The sequence below is a fragment of the Mandrillus leucophaeus genome, unplaced genomic scaffold (assembly GCF_000951045.1).
Source record: "Mandrillus leucophaeus isolate KB7577 unplaced genomic scaffold, Mleu.le_1.0 Scaffold110, whole genome shotgun sequence".
NCBI classification, from domain to species: Eukaryota; Metazoa; Chordata; class Mammalia; order Primates; family Cercopithecidae; genus Mandrillus; species Mandrillus leucophaeus.
In genome coordinates, this window is record NW_012099210.1 from 2,316,897 (window position 1) to 2,335,090 (window position 18,194).

At 39.2% G+C, this 18,194-nt stretch overlaps 1 protein-coding gene across 3 annotated transcripts in view; it reads left to right on the forward strand.

Moving 5' to 3' along the window:
• Nucleotides 1-271: 271 nt before the first annotated feature.
• The window catches only part of WDSUB1 (WD repeat, sterile alpha motif and U-box domain containing 1), a 51,765-nt gene continuing 33,842 nt past the window's right edge, over nt 272-18,194 (forward strand). The window contains exons 1-5 of one of the 3 annotated variants that reach the window (XM_011991633.1): nt 272-443; nt 3,834-4,255; nt 6,775-6,959; nt 11,112-11,204; nt 14,916-15,009. In XM_011991633.1, the coding sequence (XP_011847023.1) occupies nt 3,858-4,255; nt 6,775-6,959; nt 11,112-11,204; nt 14,916-15,009 (770 nt within the window). In that variant the 5' untranslated portion in view covers nt 272-443; nt 3,834-3,857. Of the gene's footprint in view, nt 675-3,833; nt 4,256-6,774; nt 6,960-11,111; nt 11,205-14,915; nt 15,010-18,194 lie in introns of all 3 variants that reach the window. The other 2 variants (XM_011991617.1, XM_011991624.1) reach the window with 2 other exon arrangements.

The window sequence follows — 18,194 nt, forward strand, 5'->3', positions numbered from 1 at the left end:
AGACCGCCCTCGGAGAACACAGTGCAGGGGGGAGAATGGGAGAAAGAGGTAAAAACTTTCAGCAGGGATGGACGAACAGTCGATGCAACGCCCCCTTTAAAACGACGTTTCAGGCGATCACTAGGCCTTGCCACCGCAGCTTTAGCAAAACAGATAGAATTACGATTGAAGCCCCTTTCCAAGCCTGAACTAGCCTTGACCCTAGAGCCAGAAGCTGGAGAGGAACTCGCAGTCCGGACGGAAGGTCGCGCATGCGCCGCCTCAAGGGCCAGCCCCGGGGGCGGGGCCTGTTCCCTCCGCCCTGGGTCTCCACGGGCGTTCGCGGGGCGGGGCCTGGTCCCCAGTCTCTGGGTTTCAGAGGGCCCCGCCCCGCCCACCTCACCTGCGCGGCACGTGACCCGTGGGCACCAGATAGAGGATCCGGCGCGCTCTGCGCCCTGCAGGTGAGAGGGGCCGCGCCTATGGGCCGGCTCAGCGGCGGCAGGTGGGGGAGCGCGGCTGGGCTTAGCCGGCTGGGCCTGCTCGCGCGGGGCGTCTGAACCCTCCATTTCCCGGTTCTAACTGCGTAGCAGGGCCCTGCTGGGACTTTGAGTGCAGCGAGGCCTGGTTCGTGCACCCTTGGCCTGGGGCTAGGGCAGGCGTGCTGGCGCCGGGTGGAAGGAAGCCCCCTGCGGGTGAGCTCCCTGCCTCCCAAGCTGCCCTCCTGCCTGGGTCGCTCCGTCCGCAGAGGCCCGGCCGCTGTCAGAGTGGGGCACATTCCTGGTCTTTCGTGCGTGGGGGGTGTAAGTCGCGGACTTTATTTTGGGAGCGCTGGGCACCTTTCAGGTTTGCTTTGGATGAGATGGGATCCATATGTTTACGCTGGCCAGCTGACCTGGCGTGCCCGGTAATTTACTGTTCGCGTGACAGCGGAGGCCCGAGGGGACGCCCACACCCCCAGGCAGGTCCTGGGTAGGCCTGAGAGCTTTTTCAAAACAAACTATTCAGCTGAAGGTGGCTCGGTGCTTCCACTAAATCCACTGGAGCTGCAAAGGGAGCTGAGTGCCGCAGAGGGCTGGGAGCGGAAGTTTGTTTGGAAAATCACCTGTGCGCACTTGCACAGCTGGGATTTGCGAGCTCTGCAGAAAGCACCACCTGGTCTTAATTGTTTTCAATGCAACAGTACAGGGATAGTCTACCAGAAATTTTCGTGTTTGGTTTTTAGGCTTTATTGGAGTTTATGTTCGAAAAAAAGAGACTGAACTTATTCTAAAAAGGAGAAAATTGTGATGGGGAAAGGCATGGTCCTTATGTCTTAATTGTTTGATTGATTGATGGGATCCTGCTCTGTTGCCCAGGCTAGAGTGCAGTGGTGCAATCACAGCTCACAGCAGTCATCACCTCCGGGGCTCAAGCGATGCTCCCGCCTCAGCCTCTGAAGTAGCCCGGACTGCAGGTGTTCGCCACCACACCCAGCTAATTATTTTTATTTTTAGAGAGATGGGGTCTTGCCTTGTTGCCCAGACTGGTCTCAAACTCCTGGGCTCAAGTGTTCCACCCGTCTCGGCCTCCCAAAGTGCTGGGACTACAGGTGTGCACCATCGCAGTCAGACTTTTATTTATTTATTTTTTTGGTAGAGGTATTTCCGTAAATAAGACTAGGACACAGGATTATCAATTTTACAAGTCAAGGTTATACCTGCCCCTTTCAGAGCTGATTCTGCCTCTACACCAATTTTCCACCGTCAGTTATGTGTGTGTGTGTGTGTGTGTGTGTGTATATATATATTTAGTCTTGGTAGATTTTCTAATTTCATATTACGTATAGATTATTTAAAGGCTGGAACTCAATTGGGCTTCAGCAAAATAAATACTCAACATATATTTATATAAGTACATTAGATGCCTGACAGTTTTACATGGTGTGGCTACAGAAATGAGCAAGATGGCAAAGTCCCTAGTCCTTTGGAGTTTACATCCTAGTCGGGGGAGACAATTGAACAAATATCCGATGCTAGTGGTAATTGCTGAGAATATAGGGTGATGTGCTAGCCTAGAAAGTGGCTGCTTTAAATAGGGAAACCCTCTCTGAGGAGAGACACTGAAATTGAGATCTAAATGACAAATAGAATCCGAAGAGCAGAGGGAAGAGCATTTAAGCTCGAGAAAACCGCTTTATGGAGACGAAAGATTGTTTGGCCAAGGAGGCTGGAAAGAAGAGAGGGAGACTGACCAGAGTTGAGATCTGAGAAGTGGGCAGGCGGGAATTATATAGGATTTTGATTATATAGGATTTTGTTTGCCATCGTGAGGAGTTTGATTTTATTCTAAATTTGTAAATTTGTTCTTGAATGTGGTCTGCCTAAGTTCATTTTTTGACACTTTCTTAGGTTTTCTTTTCTTGGTTTCCTTGATGCATTCAGAGGTGGTTCCTCACCTCAAGTCTTTTGTATAATTACTGTTTATCAGACAGGATGACAAACCATGGTAGGATAGCTTTCAACATGGCCCCTTATTAATAAATTTTCAGTGAGACTTTTGTTGGTTTTTTTAAGAGCAAATCCTACAGTTTCATTTTAAAGGCGGAGCAGATAGCCTTGGCTCCATCCTGTGGAGGGAGCAGCTAAGATAATTATTAGAATAGAAAATACTTTTTGAGTTGAGATGAGCAGATCTGGAATGGGATATTTTTGAGAACTCCTTATGAGAAAGACTTCAAAGGTGAAATAAACACCTTAGGTTTTGAAAGCTCAACATCAAATCAGTTTGAAGTTATTTGACAAGGTTCTTTTTGAGGAATTGTGGAAATTTATTGGTATAACAAAGGTGGTTGTGAAAATCCGAGGTTTTAGTCTTAATAGATTTTTTTTCTCCAAATTGTTCTTATCCCAGGTAACAGGTTGTCCTTTAAAACAGAGCTCTCTTGGCTGGGCACGGTGGCTCATGCCCATGATCCCAGCATTTTGGGAGGCCAGGATGGGTGGATCACTTGAGGCTAGGAGTTCAAGACCAGCCTGGCCAACATGGGGAAACCCCACCTCTACTAAAAATACAAAAAATTAGCCAGGCGTGGTGGGGCACGCCTGTAATCCCAGCTACTTGGGAGGCTGAGGCAGGAGAATCACTTGAACCCAGGAGGCAGGAGTTGCAGTGAGCTGAGAACATGCCACTTCACTCCAGCTTGGGTGACAGAGGGAGACCCTGTCTCACAAAGACAAAACAGAGCTCCCCAACCCCAGGGCTGAGGACTGGTACCCATCATGGCCTGCTAGGAACTGGGCTGCACGGCAGGAGGTGAGGGCATGAGTGAGCTCCACTTCTTGGCAGATCAGCTGCGGTGTTAGATTTTCTTTCTTTCTTTCTTTTCTTTTTTTTTTAAGATAGAGTTTCGCTCTGTCACCCAGGCTGGAGTGCAGTGGGGTGATCTCGGCTCACTGCAACCTCCGCCTCCCTTCAAGGGATTCTTCTGCCTCAGCCCCCCAAGTAGCTGGGACTGCAGGCACGCGCCACCACACCCTGCTAATTTTTGTAGTTAGGGCTACAGGTATCCACAAGCCCTGTTGTGAACTGCGCCTGCTAGGGATCAAGGGTGTGTGCTTCTTATGAATCTAAAGCCTGATGATCTGAGGTGGAGCTGTTTCATCCTGAAACCATCCCCCACACCCCAGTCCAGGGAAAAATTGTCTTCCTTGAAACTGGTCCCTGCTGCCAAAAAGGTTGGGACCACTGCTTTAAAATGTTGATGTGGAAGAATTCATTGAGCAGATTAAAACATTTTGGCCCTTTTATATAGATTCAAATTGCATTTATCTGATTCCTAGAATAAATAACCTTTATGTGCTTAAAAATTTCAGGCTGTTTTACTTCAAATAAAGAACATGGTGAAACTGATTCACACATTAGCTGATCATGGTGACGATGTCAACTGCTGTGCCTTCTCCTTTTCCCTCTTGGCTACTTGCTCCTTGGATAAAACAATTCGCCTATACTCGTTACATGACTTTACTGAACTGCCACACTCTCCGTTGAAGTTTCACACCTATGCTGTCCACTGCTGCTGTTTCTCCCCTTCAGGACGTATTTTGGCATCGTGTTCAACAGATGGTACCACTGTCCTATGGAATACTGAAAATGGACAGATGTTGGCAGTGATGGAACAGCCTAGTGGCAGCCCCGTGAGGGTTTGCCAGTTTTCCCCAGACTCCAGGTGTTTGACATCAGGGGCAGCTGATGGAACTCTGGTTTTGTGGAATGCACAGTCATACAAGTTATATAGGTATGGATATTTAAATTCTTCCTGTTTTAATCCTGTTGACTAGGTGTACTTAAAAAAAGCTGAAAGCAAAATATTTTGATATTCTGCACAGTCTAAGTGATGTAGAAAAAAAGAAAAATATTTCGATGACCCTAGGAAGTCAATAGTTTTCAGGTAGCACAAGAAAAAATATTTTAACTGGACCGGGAGCGGTGGCTCACGCCTGTGATCCTAGCACTTTGGAGGCCAGTGAGGGTGGATCACGAGATCAGGAGATCGAGACCATCCTGGCTAACACAGTGAAAACCTGTCTCTACTAAAAGTACAAAAAATTAGCCGGGTGTGGTGGTGGGCACCTGTAGTCCCAGCTACTTGTGAGGCTGAGGCAGGAGAATGGTGTGAACCTGAGAGGCCACACTTGCAGTGAGCCAAGATTGCACCACTGCACTCCAGCCTGGGAGTGAGTGAGACTCCGTCTCAAAAAAAAAAAATTTGTAACTGGCCTTCTAAAGGTCAAATACCCAGAGAGATGTTTAATATGATTCTTATAGTACATTTGCTTAGCTCTGAGAGTTTTATATTTCCAATCTTAAAATTAAGAGTTAACCTTGTTAGATTTTTATGTTTTTTTTTTTAATTGTAAGAGTTAAACAATGCAGCATTTTAAAGGTTCAGTAAATTTAGGCTTTCTTTCTTTTTTTTTTTTTTATTATACTTTAAGTTCTAAGGTACATGTGCACAACGTGCAGGTTTGTTACATATTTATACTTGTGTTAGGCTTTATTTTTGTCACTTGTGGTTTAAGTGTTTTCTTTCTTTTTTGAGACAGCATTTTGCTCTTGTTGCCCAGGATGGAGTGCAATAGTGCGATCTAGGCTCACTGAATCCTCCGCCTCCCGGGTTCAAGTGATTCTCCTGCCTCAGCCTCCCTAGTTGCTGGGATTACAGACTGCCGCCACCACGCCCAGCTAATGTTTTGTATTTTTAGTAGAAACCGGGTTTCACCATGTTGACCAGGCTGGTCTTGAACTGCTGACCTCATGTGATCCACCTGCTTTGGCTTCCCAAAGTGCTGGGATTACAGGTGTGAGCCACTGCGCCTGGCCCAAGTGTTTTCAATAATAAAGTAATAGTATGTAAAGCTCAGCTAAGAGATGCAGTTATTTCTCTGACTGCAATTCTTGCTGGGTGAATGAACAAGCCCAGAAGAAAGAACCTCATACCTGGTGTGGTGGTGATGTGTTATTTATCATTTCTTAAAAAAAAAAAACAACTCACCAGAAAGACTCTTTTGGGAAAAAAACAGTCAATTAATTTACATTGGTAATGTTGTATTGCAATTTAACAACATTAAAACTATTCACATTTATTTATATTGTAGCAAAATATACATAACAAAAGTTATTTTTATTAGCTAGGCGTGGTGGCGTGTGCCTGTAGTCCTCGCTACTCCAGCGGCTGAGGTGAGAGAATCGCTTGAACCCAGGAGTTTGAGGCTGCAGTGAGCTAGGATTGCACTACTGTACTCCACCCTGAGTGACTGAGTGACCCGGTCTCAAAAAAAAAAGTTAACACTTTTAGATGACATTAAGAACATTAGAAATCATGCGCTTTTAAGTAATTAACAATTAAAATAGCCTAGTGTACCTCCCCTTCCTCCTATCTCCCAGCATCTTTCAGAGCGCAAATGCCAGTTGGTCCACAACTATTGCTCATTTAAGCTTAGGTCTGGGTTGAAGAGGGTGATGTGTTTTAAGTGGTGTTAATGAACACTTAGGCCAGATATCTTTTTTATATGCATGAAATCCAGCTGTCAGCTAAGGAATCTTATCCAATGACAACTTCTGGCTGTATAGCATAACTATCCCTAAAGAATGTAATTAATTATATATAAGTGATAGATACCCTGCTGGATGGGACAGTGCGTTAATTGTTGGGTTTTTAACAGCTTATTTTTCCTAACTGATCTAATATTAATATCTTCAGCACAGTGCCTCCCTGTCTTCCTAACATAATTTTAACTTGCCCACAGCATTTTCCTTTCATGAATAATTTATATTTGAAGACCTCACCGTTGCTTCAAGGTAATTTTTAATACAGACATTGAAAGTACCTTTGACTCCAATAACATATTTTCCAATAAAAATAGTTTTATCTCACCTTTAAAAAAAAAATGTTTGTAGTTGATGTTGCTTGTCATTGCTTTTCTGGTTTAAGTTTTACAGATTTTAATGTGTTTATACTGATTTGCCCTGTGGAAAAATATGAAGATATGTGGACTTTGGTTTGTAATTTAAGCTTGAACATACCAGTTAAAATGTTTAAGGGAGGGTATTTAAATCCTTCCTTGCTTTTAGACAGTGTATCTCAGTTCATAGCATATAAATGATATTTTATTTCTGTAGGCATCAATTGTCCTTTCTCTCTAGATCTGTTATAGCCATTTATTCTCTTTTTACTATATCAAGCTGCTGTTAGAGACTGTGGTATAAAGTAAAAGATACTCTGAAATGAAAACCCACTTTTTACTTTTATTTCAGATGTGGTAGTGTTAAAGATGGCTCCTTGGTGGCATGTGCATTTTCTCCTAATGGAAGCTTCTTTGTCACTGGCTCCTCATGTGGTGATTTAACAGTGTGGGATGATAAAATGAGGTGTCTGCATAGTGAAAAAGCACATGATCTTGGAATTACCTGCTGCGATTTTTCTTCACAGCCAGTTTCTGGTTGGTTATTTTATTCTTTTAAGCGCTAGAAATTCCTGTTTATAATTTGTGCTGTATATGACTTGTTCTTTTATTCTTTTGTATGTTATCATTAGTAGAATGAGGAGCCCTCTTAATTTATTCCTGTAAAGGGATTATCCTTCTCTCTTTTTTGACCAAAATGAAATCTGAAAAAATATATGAGAAAATCACATTCTTTTCTTTTTTTGCGGGGGGGGCCTTGGAGTTTCCTGCAAGAAAATTACATTCTTTATTATATGCAGGGGGTGACTCAGATTGGTACAATAGATTCAGATTCCTTGGATATGGCAATTTAGAGGACCTAACCCTATTGATAGGATTGCAATTAAAAAAAAGAAAAAAACACTATGTTGATATTCAAGTAGAAATGTAAACGTTAAAAATTGGAAATAGAAGCTATGTTTTCCATTTACTAATTTAATCTTCCAAAAGCTAAATTTATAAAATGTTTGCCAACACAATTGATTTTTTAGAAATAAACAGAGATCCTGAATATAGTCTCTTGCTTTTAAATAGGTACAGTAAATTGGAAAGTTCTTTCTTTAAAGTTTTCATTTTCCGTGTTAGTGGGTGGGAGTTCTGTAGCTCTTGTTCCCCTGCAGTCTTGTTGCCAGACCAGTGCTGTCCATAACAACGTACTGCAGGCCACTTAGGAAAATTTAAAATGTTGTAGTAGTAGATGAAATTAATTTTAACAGTATAATCCCAGTATATAATGTAATTTCAATAATTGATAATAAAAATTATTAAGATACTTTATCTTTTGTACTAAGTCTTTGAAATCTGGTGTGTATATTATAGATAGTACATTTCAATTTGGGCTAGCTGCATTTCAAGTCTTTGGTACCCACATATGGCCAGTCACTGCCTTATTGGACAAAACAGGTCCAGAGAGTAGACAGGAAGATTGTGGTATTCCGCCCTTTTCAAGCCCATCAGTGGCTTGTTAAGATATGATTAAGATCCCAGATCCCAAAAGCAAAACATGTTCTGCTTCCCCCTAATCTCAAATTGCTCTTGGCCTCATGCATTTTTTTGCCACATTGACCTTCTTTAATTCCTGGAATGTTTCTAAGATTTTTCCAAGGGTTTTATGTGCAGACCCTTTACCTGGTTTGCTGTTATGTCCGTTAGAATTTGGCTGAAAATCACTAAAGATAAGCCTCTCCTGCTCTTAACTCCTGCACTAAATCTGTATAATTTTGATATAGTCTTTTATTTGCATGCTTTATTTTTCTTTCATAATACTATCACAAGTTTTAATTCTATATTTATATGGATAATATTTAATGGTGTTTTTCCTATTAGCTTGTAAGCTCCAGGCAGACAGGGCCTGGGTCTCTTTTATTCATCGTACCTGATACAGAGTAGGCCTTGAAATGTAGATTGATGAGTAAGATTCTTTTTAATGATTTGCTGAAATAATAGATTTTCTTTTCATAAACCCATTCTTATGTTAAACTGCCTCCCTAATTTAATTAAGGCAGTTATTCTTTTAATATATTGTTCTGTGCTGTTTTACTCTAAGGACAGCTTGTAGCAAGTCATTGCTTCCATTTCTGTGATACCTTCTCCACATCTTGTAGGCACTCAATGAATCTGGTGAATTATATAAGTGTGGAGAGATCTAGGTTCCTTTTTTGGTTCTAAATGATCTGAAGATAGATTTCCAATGAAAAGACCACTATATTAGTTTTAATATTAGAATGAAAATAAGGGCTTTTTTGTCCTGCGTTTAGAGAGATTGGGAGCTTCTGGGGTCAGGAAAGACTCACTACACCAGGCAGAGAATTCTAGATGAGACTCTGAAATGATACCCACATCCCCACCCTGCCTTTAGAACGTATTATACACTTCTCTCGGTAGAATTTTAATCTTCGTGCCTTCTTTAGTTCCTTCAGTGTTGCTGTTGAAATATATCTTAACCTTATGAGTAAATTGTCTGAAACAAATTGATACATGCTTTAAAGTGATTATTGTAGGAATTTGTGGGAACAACTGTATTTATTTAGAAGACAAAGTATATAATTTAAATTTGTTTAATTTAGTATTTGTTATTATCTGTAAATACTTACGATATATTAACTCATCTTGTGACATTTTGCTGAAATAAGGAAAAATAATCCTGTTTGCACCTGAGAGTAAATAATCATTTCTCTCCAGTTTTTAAATGATAAAGTGTGGATTATTAGGTTATTATAATTTAAATATTTTTCCTGAAGAAAAGTATGTTTCTAAATATTATATTTAGATACTGAACATAAGCATATTTTAAGCTGTGTAATTTTCCATTGTCTTAGCTGAATTTTCACTACTTAAAGAACTTTAGAATTAACTTCAAAGGATCTATTTAGTTAAGAAACGATGAAAAAAATAGGTTTGGTAATTAGGTCTAATACAGAAATATTTTGCTCTCAGTCATTTATTGAATAAAATGTTTTGCCTTAAAAAGACAGTGATTATCAGGAATTGCTTGTATCCCTCAAGATCTCTCTTAGAAAGGATACATTTTGGGTAAACCTATGCTACAGAAAAAATAAAAACGCTATTGAAATATGGAAGTCCCGTGGAGTTAGAAAAACTTTCAGTGAAATGGAATTTAATTCGTTGTTTGTTAGTAAAGTGTTTGTACTTTCAGAGAGGCAGAGTCCATAGAAAAAATTTACATGCCCAGGTGTATACATTTGTTAAATTTTATATACTGAATATTTGGTAAGCCGGAGTGCAATCTCAAGATGGATATTAGATTTCTGTTTTGGTGACAGGGTCTTGCTCTGTCATCCAGGCTGGAGTGCAGTGATATGATCATAGCTCATTGCAGCCTCAAACTCCTGGGCTCAAGGGGATCCCCTGCCTCGGCCTCCTAGGTAGCTACAACTACAGATGTGTGCCACTACACCCGGCTAATTTAACAAAATTTTTTGTAGAGACAGGGTCTTACCATATTCCCCAGCCTGGTCTCAAACTCCCGGTGTCAGCCTTTTGAAGTGCTAGGATTACAGGCTTCAACCACCATGCCCAGCCTCAATTTCTGAATTGTGCTTTACTGCATATGAATGCCAAAACTTACTTGATGAAACTACATGTGATATTAGGTACCACTTGTGTAAAATTGCATTGATGATATCAATATTTACCTTATCCAAAATTGTTTAGGAACTTAATCTAGCAGATATATAATGATACGCTAAAATGAAGTAAGTGTAAAGTAGTAGTGCTTCTGGGACACCATTTAACTGATTACTTTCCCTCAATAATATAATATTTTCAACCAAATGGAGTGAATTGATGTTATTTTTGATTTCTGTAATTCCAGCTTTTGGCTTGATTAAATCAAATGGAAAAAAATTCTCATTATTCCATATGAACTATAGACCAGGCTTTTAAGAAATTGATAAGACCTTAGGCCGGTGCTATGGCTCATGCTTGTAATCCTAGCACTTTGGGAGGCTGAGGCAAGCGGATCATGAGGTCAGGAGTTCAAGACCAGACTGGCCAACATGGTGAAACCCCATCTCTACTAGAAATACAAAAATTAGCTAGGCGTGGTGGCACATGCCTCTAATCTCAGCTACTTGGGAGGCTAAGGCAGGAGAATTGCTTGAACCTTGGAGGCGGAGGTTGCGGTGAGCTGAGATCGCACCATTGTACTCCAGCCTGGGCATCAGAGTGAGACTCTGTCTAAAAAAAAAAAAAAAAAAAAAAAAAAGGAAGAAATTGCTATGACCTTAAAAAAAGGTTGGGAATGATGAAACATTTAACACTGTCAAAGTAACTGACTTTTCTTCCTAATTTTTCCCATCAATGCTAGCCTCATAGACTCTAAAATTGGGTTAGAGGATGCTCTATTTAGTGACTCAATATTGGTTCTTGCAGCCTTGAGTTCTATTCTTTGAGGAATGTAAATGAAAGGTATTTTATTGTAGCAACTTGAGGACTAATAATCCTATATAGTACCTTGTTTAAAAGAAATTCTTTAATCAACATTTTGTTAAATGGTATAAGTTAACTAATAGCTTGTGAACATGGTTTAAATGAGTAGAATTAACAGATCTCAGTTTAAGAAATGGAAATTTTGGGGGGATTTCAGTGTTTTACAAATTCTCTGTATTTATTTTTAACAAATTTTAGATGGAGAACAAGGTCTTCAGTTTTTTCGATTGGCATCATGTGGTCAGGATTGCCAAGTCAAAATTTGGATTGTTTCTTTTACCCATATCTTAGGTATGTATGCTAAGTAGCACTTCTCTAAAATTATTTGTGGTCTGGATAAAATTTCTGTTTAATCTTTTTACTTAAGGTAGCCTGAGTATCTAAAAATAAGTACAAAAATATGGTTTAAGAAACTTTTAATCAAAGTAATACACATGATTGAAAAATCAGGTGCTCATTGCTGATCATGACCTCACCCATACTACTGCCATGCACATTTCTGCTCACCAGAGGGGACCACTTTGCACTTGATTTCAACTCCTTTGGTGGTTTTCACAGTTTCTGTGAACATTGTTTATACCACTATATTTTTTATTTATTCACTGTAGGTACTGCTTTTTGTTAGTGTGTGGGTCTTTTCCCTTCCATTGTACTATTCCGTCAGGTGACCCTTTCAGTCAGGAAGCTTATTTTGTGCAGTTTTGGAATAAAGTATTCCGTTATGCTATTTCTTTCATCCTTCTCTCTTTTTACAACTTCCATTAATTGAATGTTGGGCCTCCTGAATTGATTCTCTTTTTTTTCCCCCACATTTCTCTCTCTTTTCTTATACTTTAGGGAAAAATTTCTCTGCTTTTTCTGTTAACCTTCTTTTGAATCTTTTATGTCGTTAATCATATTTTCAGATTCTGAAAGCTCATCATCATCTTCGTTTCCTTTTCATAGTGTCCGTTATAAAGGTAAGCTCTCAAAACTCTCAGGATGTCTTTTAGGAGTTTTTGCTTTGTTTTTAAGTTCCCTCCTGTTTTCTGAGCTTTGTTTGCAGTCGAGTCCCCTTTTTGCTTAGTATTCTGTTTGCATTTAAGAATTAGACAATAATGTTTAGAAGCTCTGTGCACAGGGGTGGTTTGTTAGTGCTGGCTTCCCTCTAGGATGAGGAGGTGGGTAATTGGCCCTTCTGGGTGAGGGACTGGGGACTTGGGGAGTAGATACTCTGTCACCCTAGGGCTTCCCAGACAGTTGTTTGTTTGAAAGGTTTCACTGGGGATAAGTGCTTGGCTTTTGTGCAGCATACTAAGGGTGAAGTTGGGGAGAGATTGGAGGTAGACGCCAAATGATCTGTATACAGTCAGTCAATTTTTCTCTTTTCTGGTCTATGTCTGTGTCATTCTAATTTTCCTTTTTCCTAGCTATTGATATTCTGGAACCTTGAGGTATTTTCTTCCTACCCTCTCCACCTCCTCTCCCTGGTCTTGCCCTGGCTAATTTTTAAATTTTTTATAGAGACAGTGTCTCAGTTTGTTTCTCAGAATGGTCTCGAACTCCTGGCCTCAAATGATCCTCCCACCTTGGCCTCCCAAAATGCTGGAATTACAGGTGTGAGCCACTACACTTGGCCAGTCTTGGGGTGTTTCCTAGGGCAGAATAACTTTCTTGGCTGTACCCCCGTCTCTTTGTACACTGGGCTGTTATTCTTTTATACTTCATTACTTAATGTGCTTTCTATCTTCCCAAAGTTGATTCAGTGTCTGGTTTGCTGATGCCCCTCTTCCCACTCTCTTTACCAGTGTACATTTCTGTCTTTATTAATTCCTTCATTGACATTTTCATGGGAATCTGCAATATTGTGGTCATCTTGATTGATTCAGGAGCCTCAAAATATTATTTGTTACCTAGTACACTTCAGTTAAATGACAAACTACATTTTTGTTGTTCATAATTATCCTGTAGTGTATAGAGAAGAACCTTTTATCAGGAAATAAATATGTTCCTTTGATAACTGTTCAAAAGTAAAGCGTTTCACATGTTTACTGGAAAATATGTTCACACTGACTTTTTCACAAAAACATACATGACAGTTTATAAACATGCAGTTACAACCTTTTCATAAGGCTGGGCATGGTGACTCACGACTGTAATCCCAGAACTTGGGAGGCTGAGGCAGGCGGATCACTTGAGGTCAGGAGTTCGATACCAGCCTGGCCAATGTGATGAAACCCGGTCTCGACAAAACTACAAAAATTAGCCAGGTGTGGTGGTGCACAGCTATAGTTCCAGCTTCCTGGGAGGCTGAGGCAGGAGAATCACTTGAACCCAGGAGGTGGAGGTTGCAGTGAGCCGAGACTGCACCACTGCACTCCAGCCTGGGTGACAGAAGGAGACTCTCTGAAAAAAAAGAAAATAATAATAAAACCTTTTCATAAAGCATTTATCACCATTGGTACCTTATTTGCTTATTTGTAGGGAGGAGTAGAGAGACATATGGGTCTTATACTTGAGGACATAACCTATTCTTATGGTTGTATTAAAGTTTTGTAGTCTTAATTTGGTTTGCACCTTAATATGTTTGCTTTGTTTGATTAATCATGCCTACTTATTGCTCTGTTCCCAGTTAGAATGAAAGCCTTTTGAAGTTCATCATTGTGTTTCTAGCACTTGTATTTCTAGCATGGTGCCTTTAGTGTGTCTCTGCTCTCCCAGATAAAAATATTTTTTTTCCTGTTTTGAGCTTGAAACTTTTACTTACTCTGATGACCTTTTTCTTTAGTTAAATGCTTGTTATCCTCACTAAAAGACATTTAACACTTCAAAAAAGGTTTTATTGTGTTTGATGTAGTTATAAATTTCCCTTGTGTATTTCCTTTTCCTTTCCTCCAACCCTTGCCAATTTCTTAATATTTATTTTTATAGGTTGTCACCAAAATGTATTGAATTCCCTCAGTATACTTTTAACACAGTTGTGATATTTATGTTTAGTAATTCTAAAAGCATAAAAGGGATTTTACACTTTTTTATACTTTGTAGGAGTGTTATAAAGATAATATTGGAATTTCAAGATGTGTAAATTACCATTGATTATTTACAGGATGACGAAATATTTTTAAATGCCAGATTTAAAAAATTATAAGCATTTTTTTAAGTCTTTTGGGCAGTTGGCATATTTTGTTTTTATCAGACACCAAAATTGTGGTATAGTTTAAACGTTTAAAAATTTTGGTAGTTACGAAATTACCCCATCTAGCCTTTGTTGAGCTGCTTTTTAAAATCCATTACTGAGCTTTTGAAATGTGAGACAGAGTAACAAACAGGAGAAGCCGTGTTTGCTCCTTTCTGCTTGCCAGCATAATTTCACAAAACCCCCGACTCTGTGACAACGTGCAGCTCTCCGGAAGAATGCCTTGAAGACAAAACAGAGGAGAGCACAGAGTCCCCCATGTCTCTTGCCTGAGTCACTACATTCCTTAAAAGATAAACGAGCCCAGCCTTGCCTTTTCTTACCTGAGATAACGTCCGGAGATCACGTGTCTGCAATCTGTAACCGAATGCACTTTGGTAATCTATAACCAGATGTACTCTTACACCCAGACCTTGATGTGATTCTGCTTTAATGTAACCTCTGTTTGATGTGATTTTGCACGTACTAAGCCTCTCCCACCTGTATATGAGCAGCAGGCTGAAGCACCACTTTGGAGTGGTCTCATAGACTGCCCTGTAGTTCCCAGGCCATAGGCCTTAGTCTATAGTCCTCAGAAAGACTTTTGAGTAAAACTACTTGAATTCTTTAAAAACTTGACTTTTTTCTTTAGTCAACAGAAACCAGTTAATCACACTGCATCCCGATTATTTCCTTATAGATATCTGAACTGCATGAGGGTTTTTAATTTTTGTGTCCTTTAGGCACTCAAAGATTATTTGTTGAATAAACAAGTGAAATGGCGTTGACTTAAAAATCAGTTCTAAGCATGGTCAACTTTCTAATCTCTGTTACCTTGTTATTTGCAGGTTTTGAATTAAAATATAAAAGTACCCTGAGTGGGCACTGTGCTCCTGTTCTGGCTTGTGCTTTTTCCCATGATGGGCAGATGCTAGTCTCAGGGTAAGCTAGTTGGTTTAATTTTCCTAAACCATTTTTATAAGAGATCAAACAGACATACGGAAAAGTACGTGAAACCTCAAAGAAGAGCTTGATGAACCACCGCAAAGGGCAAGAAATAGAACATTGCTGGTTCTGACCCAGAAGCCCTCCCCTTCCGAGTGCCCCTTTTTGGTGACAACATGTTAGATCATATGCACTACTCCTGTTTTCTTTAAAACTGGCCTCCAACAAATTATGCAGTATGAATTATTTTGTCGGGCTTCCTGTACCCAACATTACACTTGTGACATTAATTCATATTATTGCCTGGAGCTGTGGCCCATTGATTTTCATTGCTGTGTAATATTCTATGGCGTGGATACATTATAATATATATAATAGTTCATTTTAATGTTAATGGTTATATGATTGTTTCTGGTTTGAGAGCATTACAATAATCTGAATCTATCGTATGGCCTGGTACACATGTTCATGCATTTCTGTAAGATAAATACATAGGAATGTCCTTGCTGAGTCATAGAATATGTGCATTTTCACCTTTGGCAGATAACTTAACAGTTTCCAAGTGGCTGAACAGTTACTACTTCTGTAGCAGTGTTGTTTTGTATCCTCGTCTATAGTTGGTATTGTGAGTTTTAAAATTTTAGCCGTTCTGATGAGTGTGTAGTGTTGCCTTAGTATGGTTTTAATTTGCGTTTCGCCAGAACAAAGTGGTTGAAACCTTTTTAGAAGTTTATTAGCCGTATGTGTTTTCTCTTCTATGAAGTGCCTGTTCATGTCTCCAGTCCATTTTTTTCCCTGGGTTTTTTTCTTATTGATTTGTTGTTATATATGTATATGTGTGTGTTTGTGTGTATTTTTATATTTGAGCCATTTGTTGCTAGTTGTAAATATCTTTTCCCACCTTCTAGATTTGCCTTTTCACAGTTAATTATTTTAGTGTAGTCAGCTTCTTCATGTTCTGAGGTCATGAAGATATTTTCCTGTATTATCTTCTAAGACCTTCGTTGTTTTGCCTTTCACACAATTGATTTATGTGTATCATGTGCAGTAGGAATTCCATTTTATTCCTTTCTACGTGAATATCCCGTTGTCCTAATACTATGTATTGAAAAGACCACTCTTCTCCTCCATTTTGTTGTACTCCCTTGTCAGAAATCACTGACAAGATATTTGTGAGTCTGTTTCTTAACCTGATGCTTTGTTCTGTTTCTGTCCTTGCTCTAATATCATTCTGTCTTTCCCAGGCTTTATATTTTGTCTATTCCTAGCTATTGACATTTTCATATAAATTTTAGAATCAACTTGTTAAATTGCCCCAATTCCTGTCTCCACACACAAACATGTTTGGGTTTTAATTGGGATTATATAGAGTCTGATGAATTTGGGGAGAATTGACATCTTTGTGATATTGGTCTTGTAATCTGAGAATATTGCATATTTCCTCATTTATCTTTGAATTTCAATAATTGTCTTCTATGTAGAAGTTCTCATCTTTTATTAGCCTTCTTTCTAGGCACTTGTTGTTAGTATATGAAAGATGTGGCCAATATAAGGAAATATATAATGGGAATAAATTGGACTTATCTAGAAAATTTCTTATTTTGGATTATATATATATGAAATCAGATCATTTGTGGATAATGATAGTTTCGTTCCTTCCTTTCTAATTCTTCTATCTTTGGTATCTTCTGTGCCTTACTGAACTGTTGATGCTACCAGGATAATAAAAGCAGTGATAACAGGCCTTGTTGTCTGATTCCTCACTGCACAGGGAAAGCTTTCATTATTCAATATGATCAATTTTGGGAGATAAGCTTTATTATTCTATTCCTTTTAGTTTGCAAGAGCTTTTGTTGTTGTTTTTTTAATCATGCAAGGGTATTGTATTTCATCAGATGATTTTTCCTACATCTTTTGAGATGATATAATTTTTCTCTGTTACTCTGTTAGTGGAGTGAATTACAAGATTTTAAAATGTTAAACCAATCTTGCTTTGTTGGAACAAACACATTTTAGGATATATTATTGTTGTGTATTGCTATAGAGAAGTTAGTTTCATTCTAACTGTTGTTCCTTTGGATGTAATTCATGTGTTTTTCCCTGGCTGCTCATGAAGTTTTCTGTTTTGAGGTTTTTGCACATCCACTTTGTATCTGTGTGTGAGTTTCCTATTTAGTTTGCTTGGAATTCATTGAACTTCTTAAATCCGTGGAATGATATTTGGCGGTGCACAGTGGTTCATACCTGTAATCCCAGCACTTTGGGAGACCAAGGCGGGCGTATCATTTGAGCTCAGGAGTTCGAGACCAGCCTGACCAACATGGTGAAACCTCATCTCTACTAAAAATACAAAAATTAGCCAGGCATGGTGGTGGGCACCTGTAATTCCAGCTACTCCGGAGGCTGAGGCAGTAGAATTGCTTGCACCCAGGAGGCAGAGGTTGCAGTGAGCTGAGATCACACCACTGTACTCTAGCCTGGGTGACAGAGCAAGACTCCATCTCAAAAAAAAAAAAAAAAAAAAAAAAAAAAAAAAGTGGAATGATATTTTACCACTTTTGGAAAATTCTTATTTATTATCTCTTCAAATATTGCCTCTGTTCCTTTCTTTCTGTCCTCTAATTCTGGGATTCCAATTAAATGCACGTTACACCTTCTCACTGTAAACTTTATTCTCTCTTTTATATTTATGCTTCTGGTTTTTTGTTTGTTTGTTTGTTTTTTCCTGTTTCCTGTGCTTCATTCTGGATGGTTTTCCCTTTCCTAATTCTTTCTTTAGCTAATATGATATTAAACTGGTCCATTGAATTCTTAATTTTGCTTATTTTATTTTTTGGTCCTAGAATTTCTATTTGGCAATTTTTTTCAGTGGTGTCACTCTTTATGATTTCCAGTTCTGTGTTGAAATTTTCAACCTTGGCTTTTATTTTTCAGAGCTTTATTCTGTTAGGCAATTGGCTGGAACATAGTTGCAATGATTCAATTACTTTATACTGTTTTCCTTTTGAATACTTTTGTATATTTTCTCCTTGCCATTAGATTTTCTAAAACTTTCCTGTCTGATCTCACAGGTCATAGTATTCTGACCCACGTTTATGGCTCTTCATAGCAGCTTTCATTCCAGTTAAGATATTGAGGCTCCTAACCTCCACTTAGAATGTCTGGACTAAGGCTGATGGTTC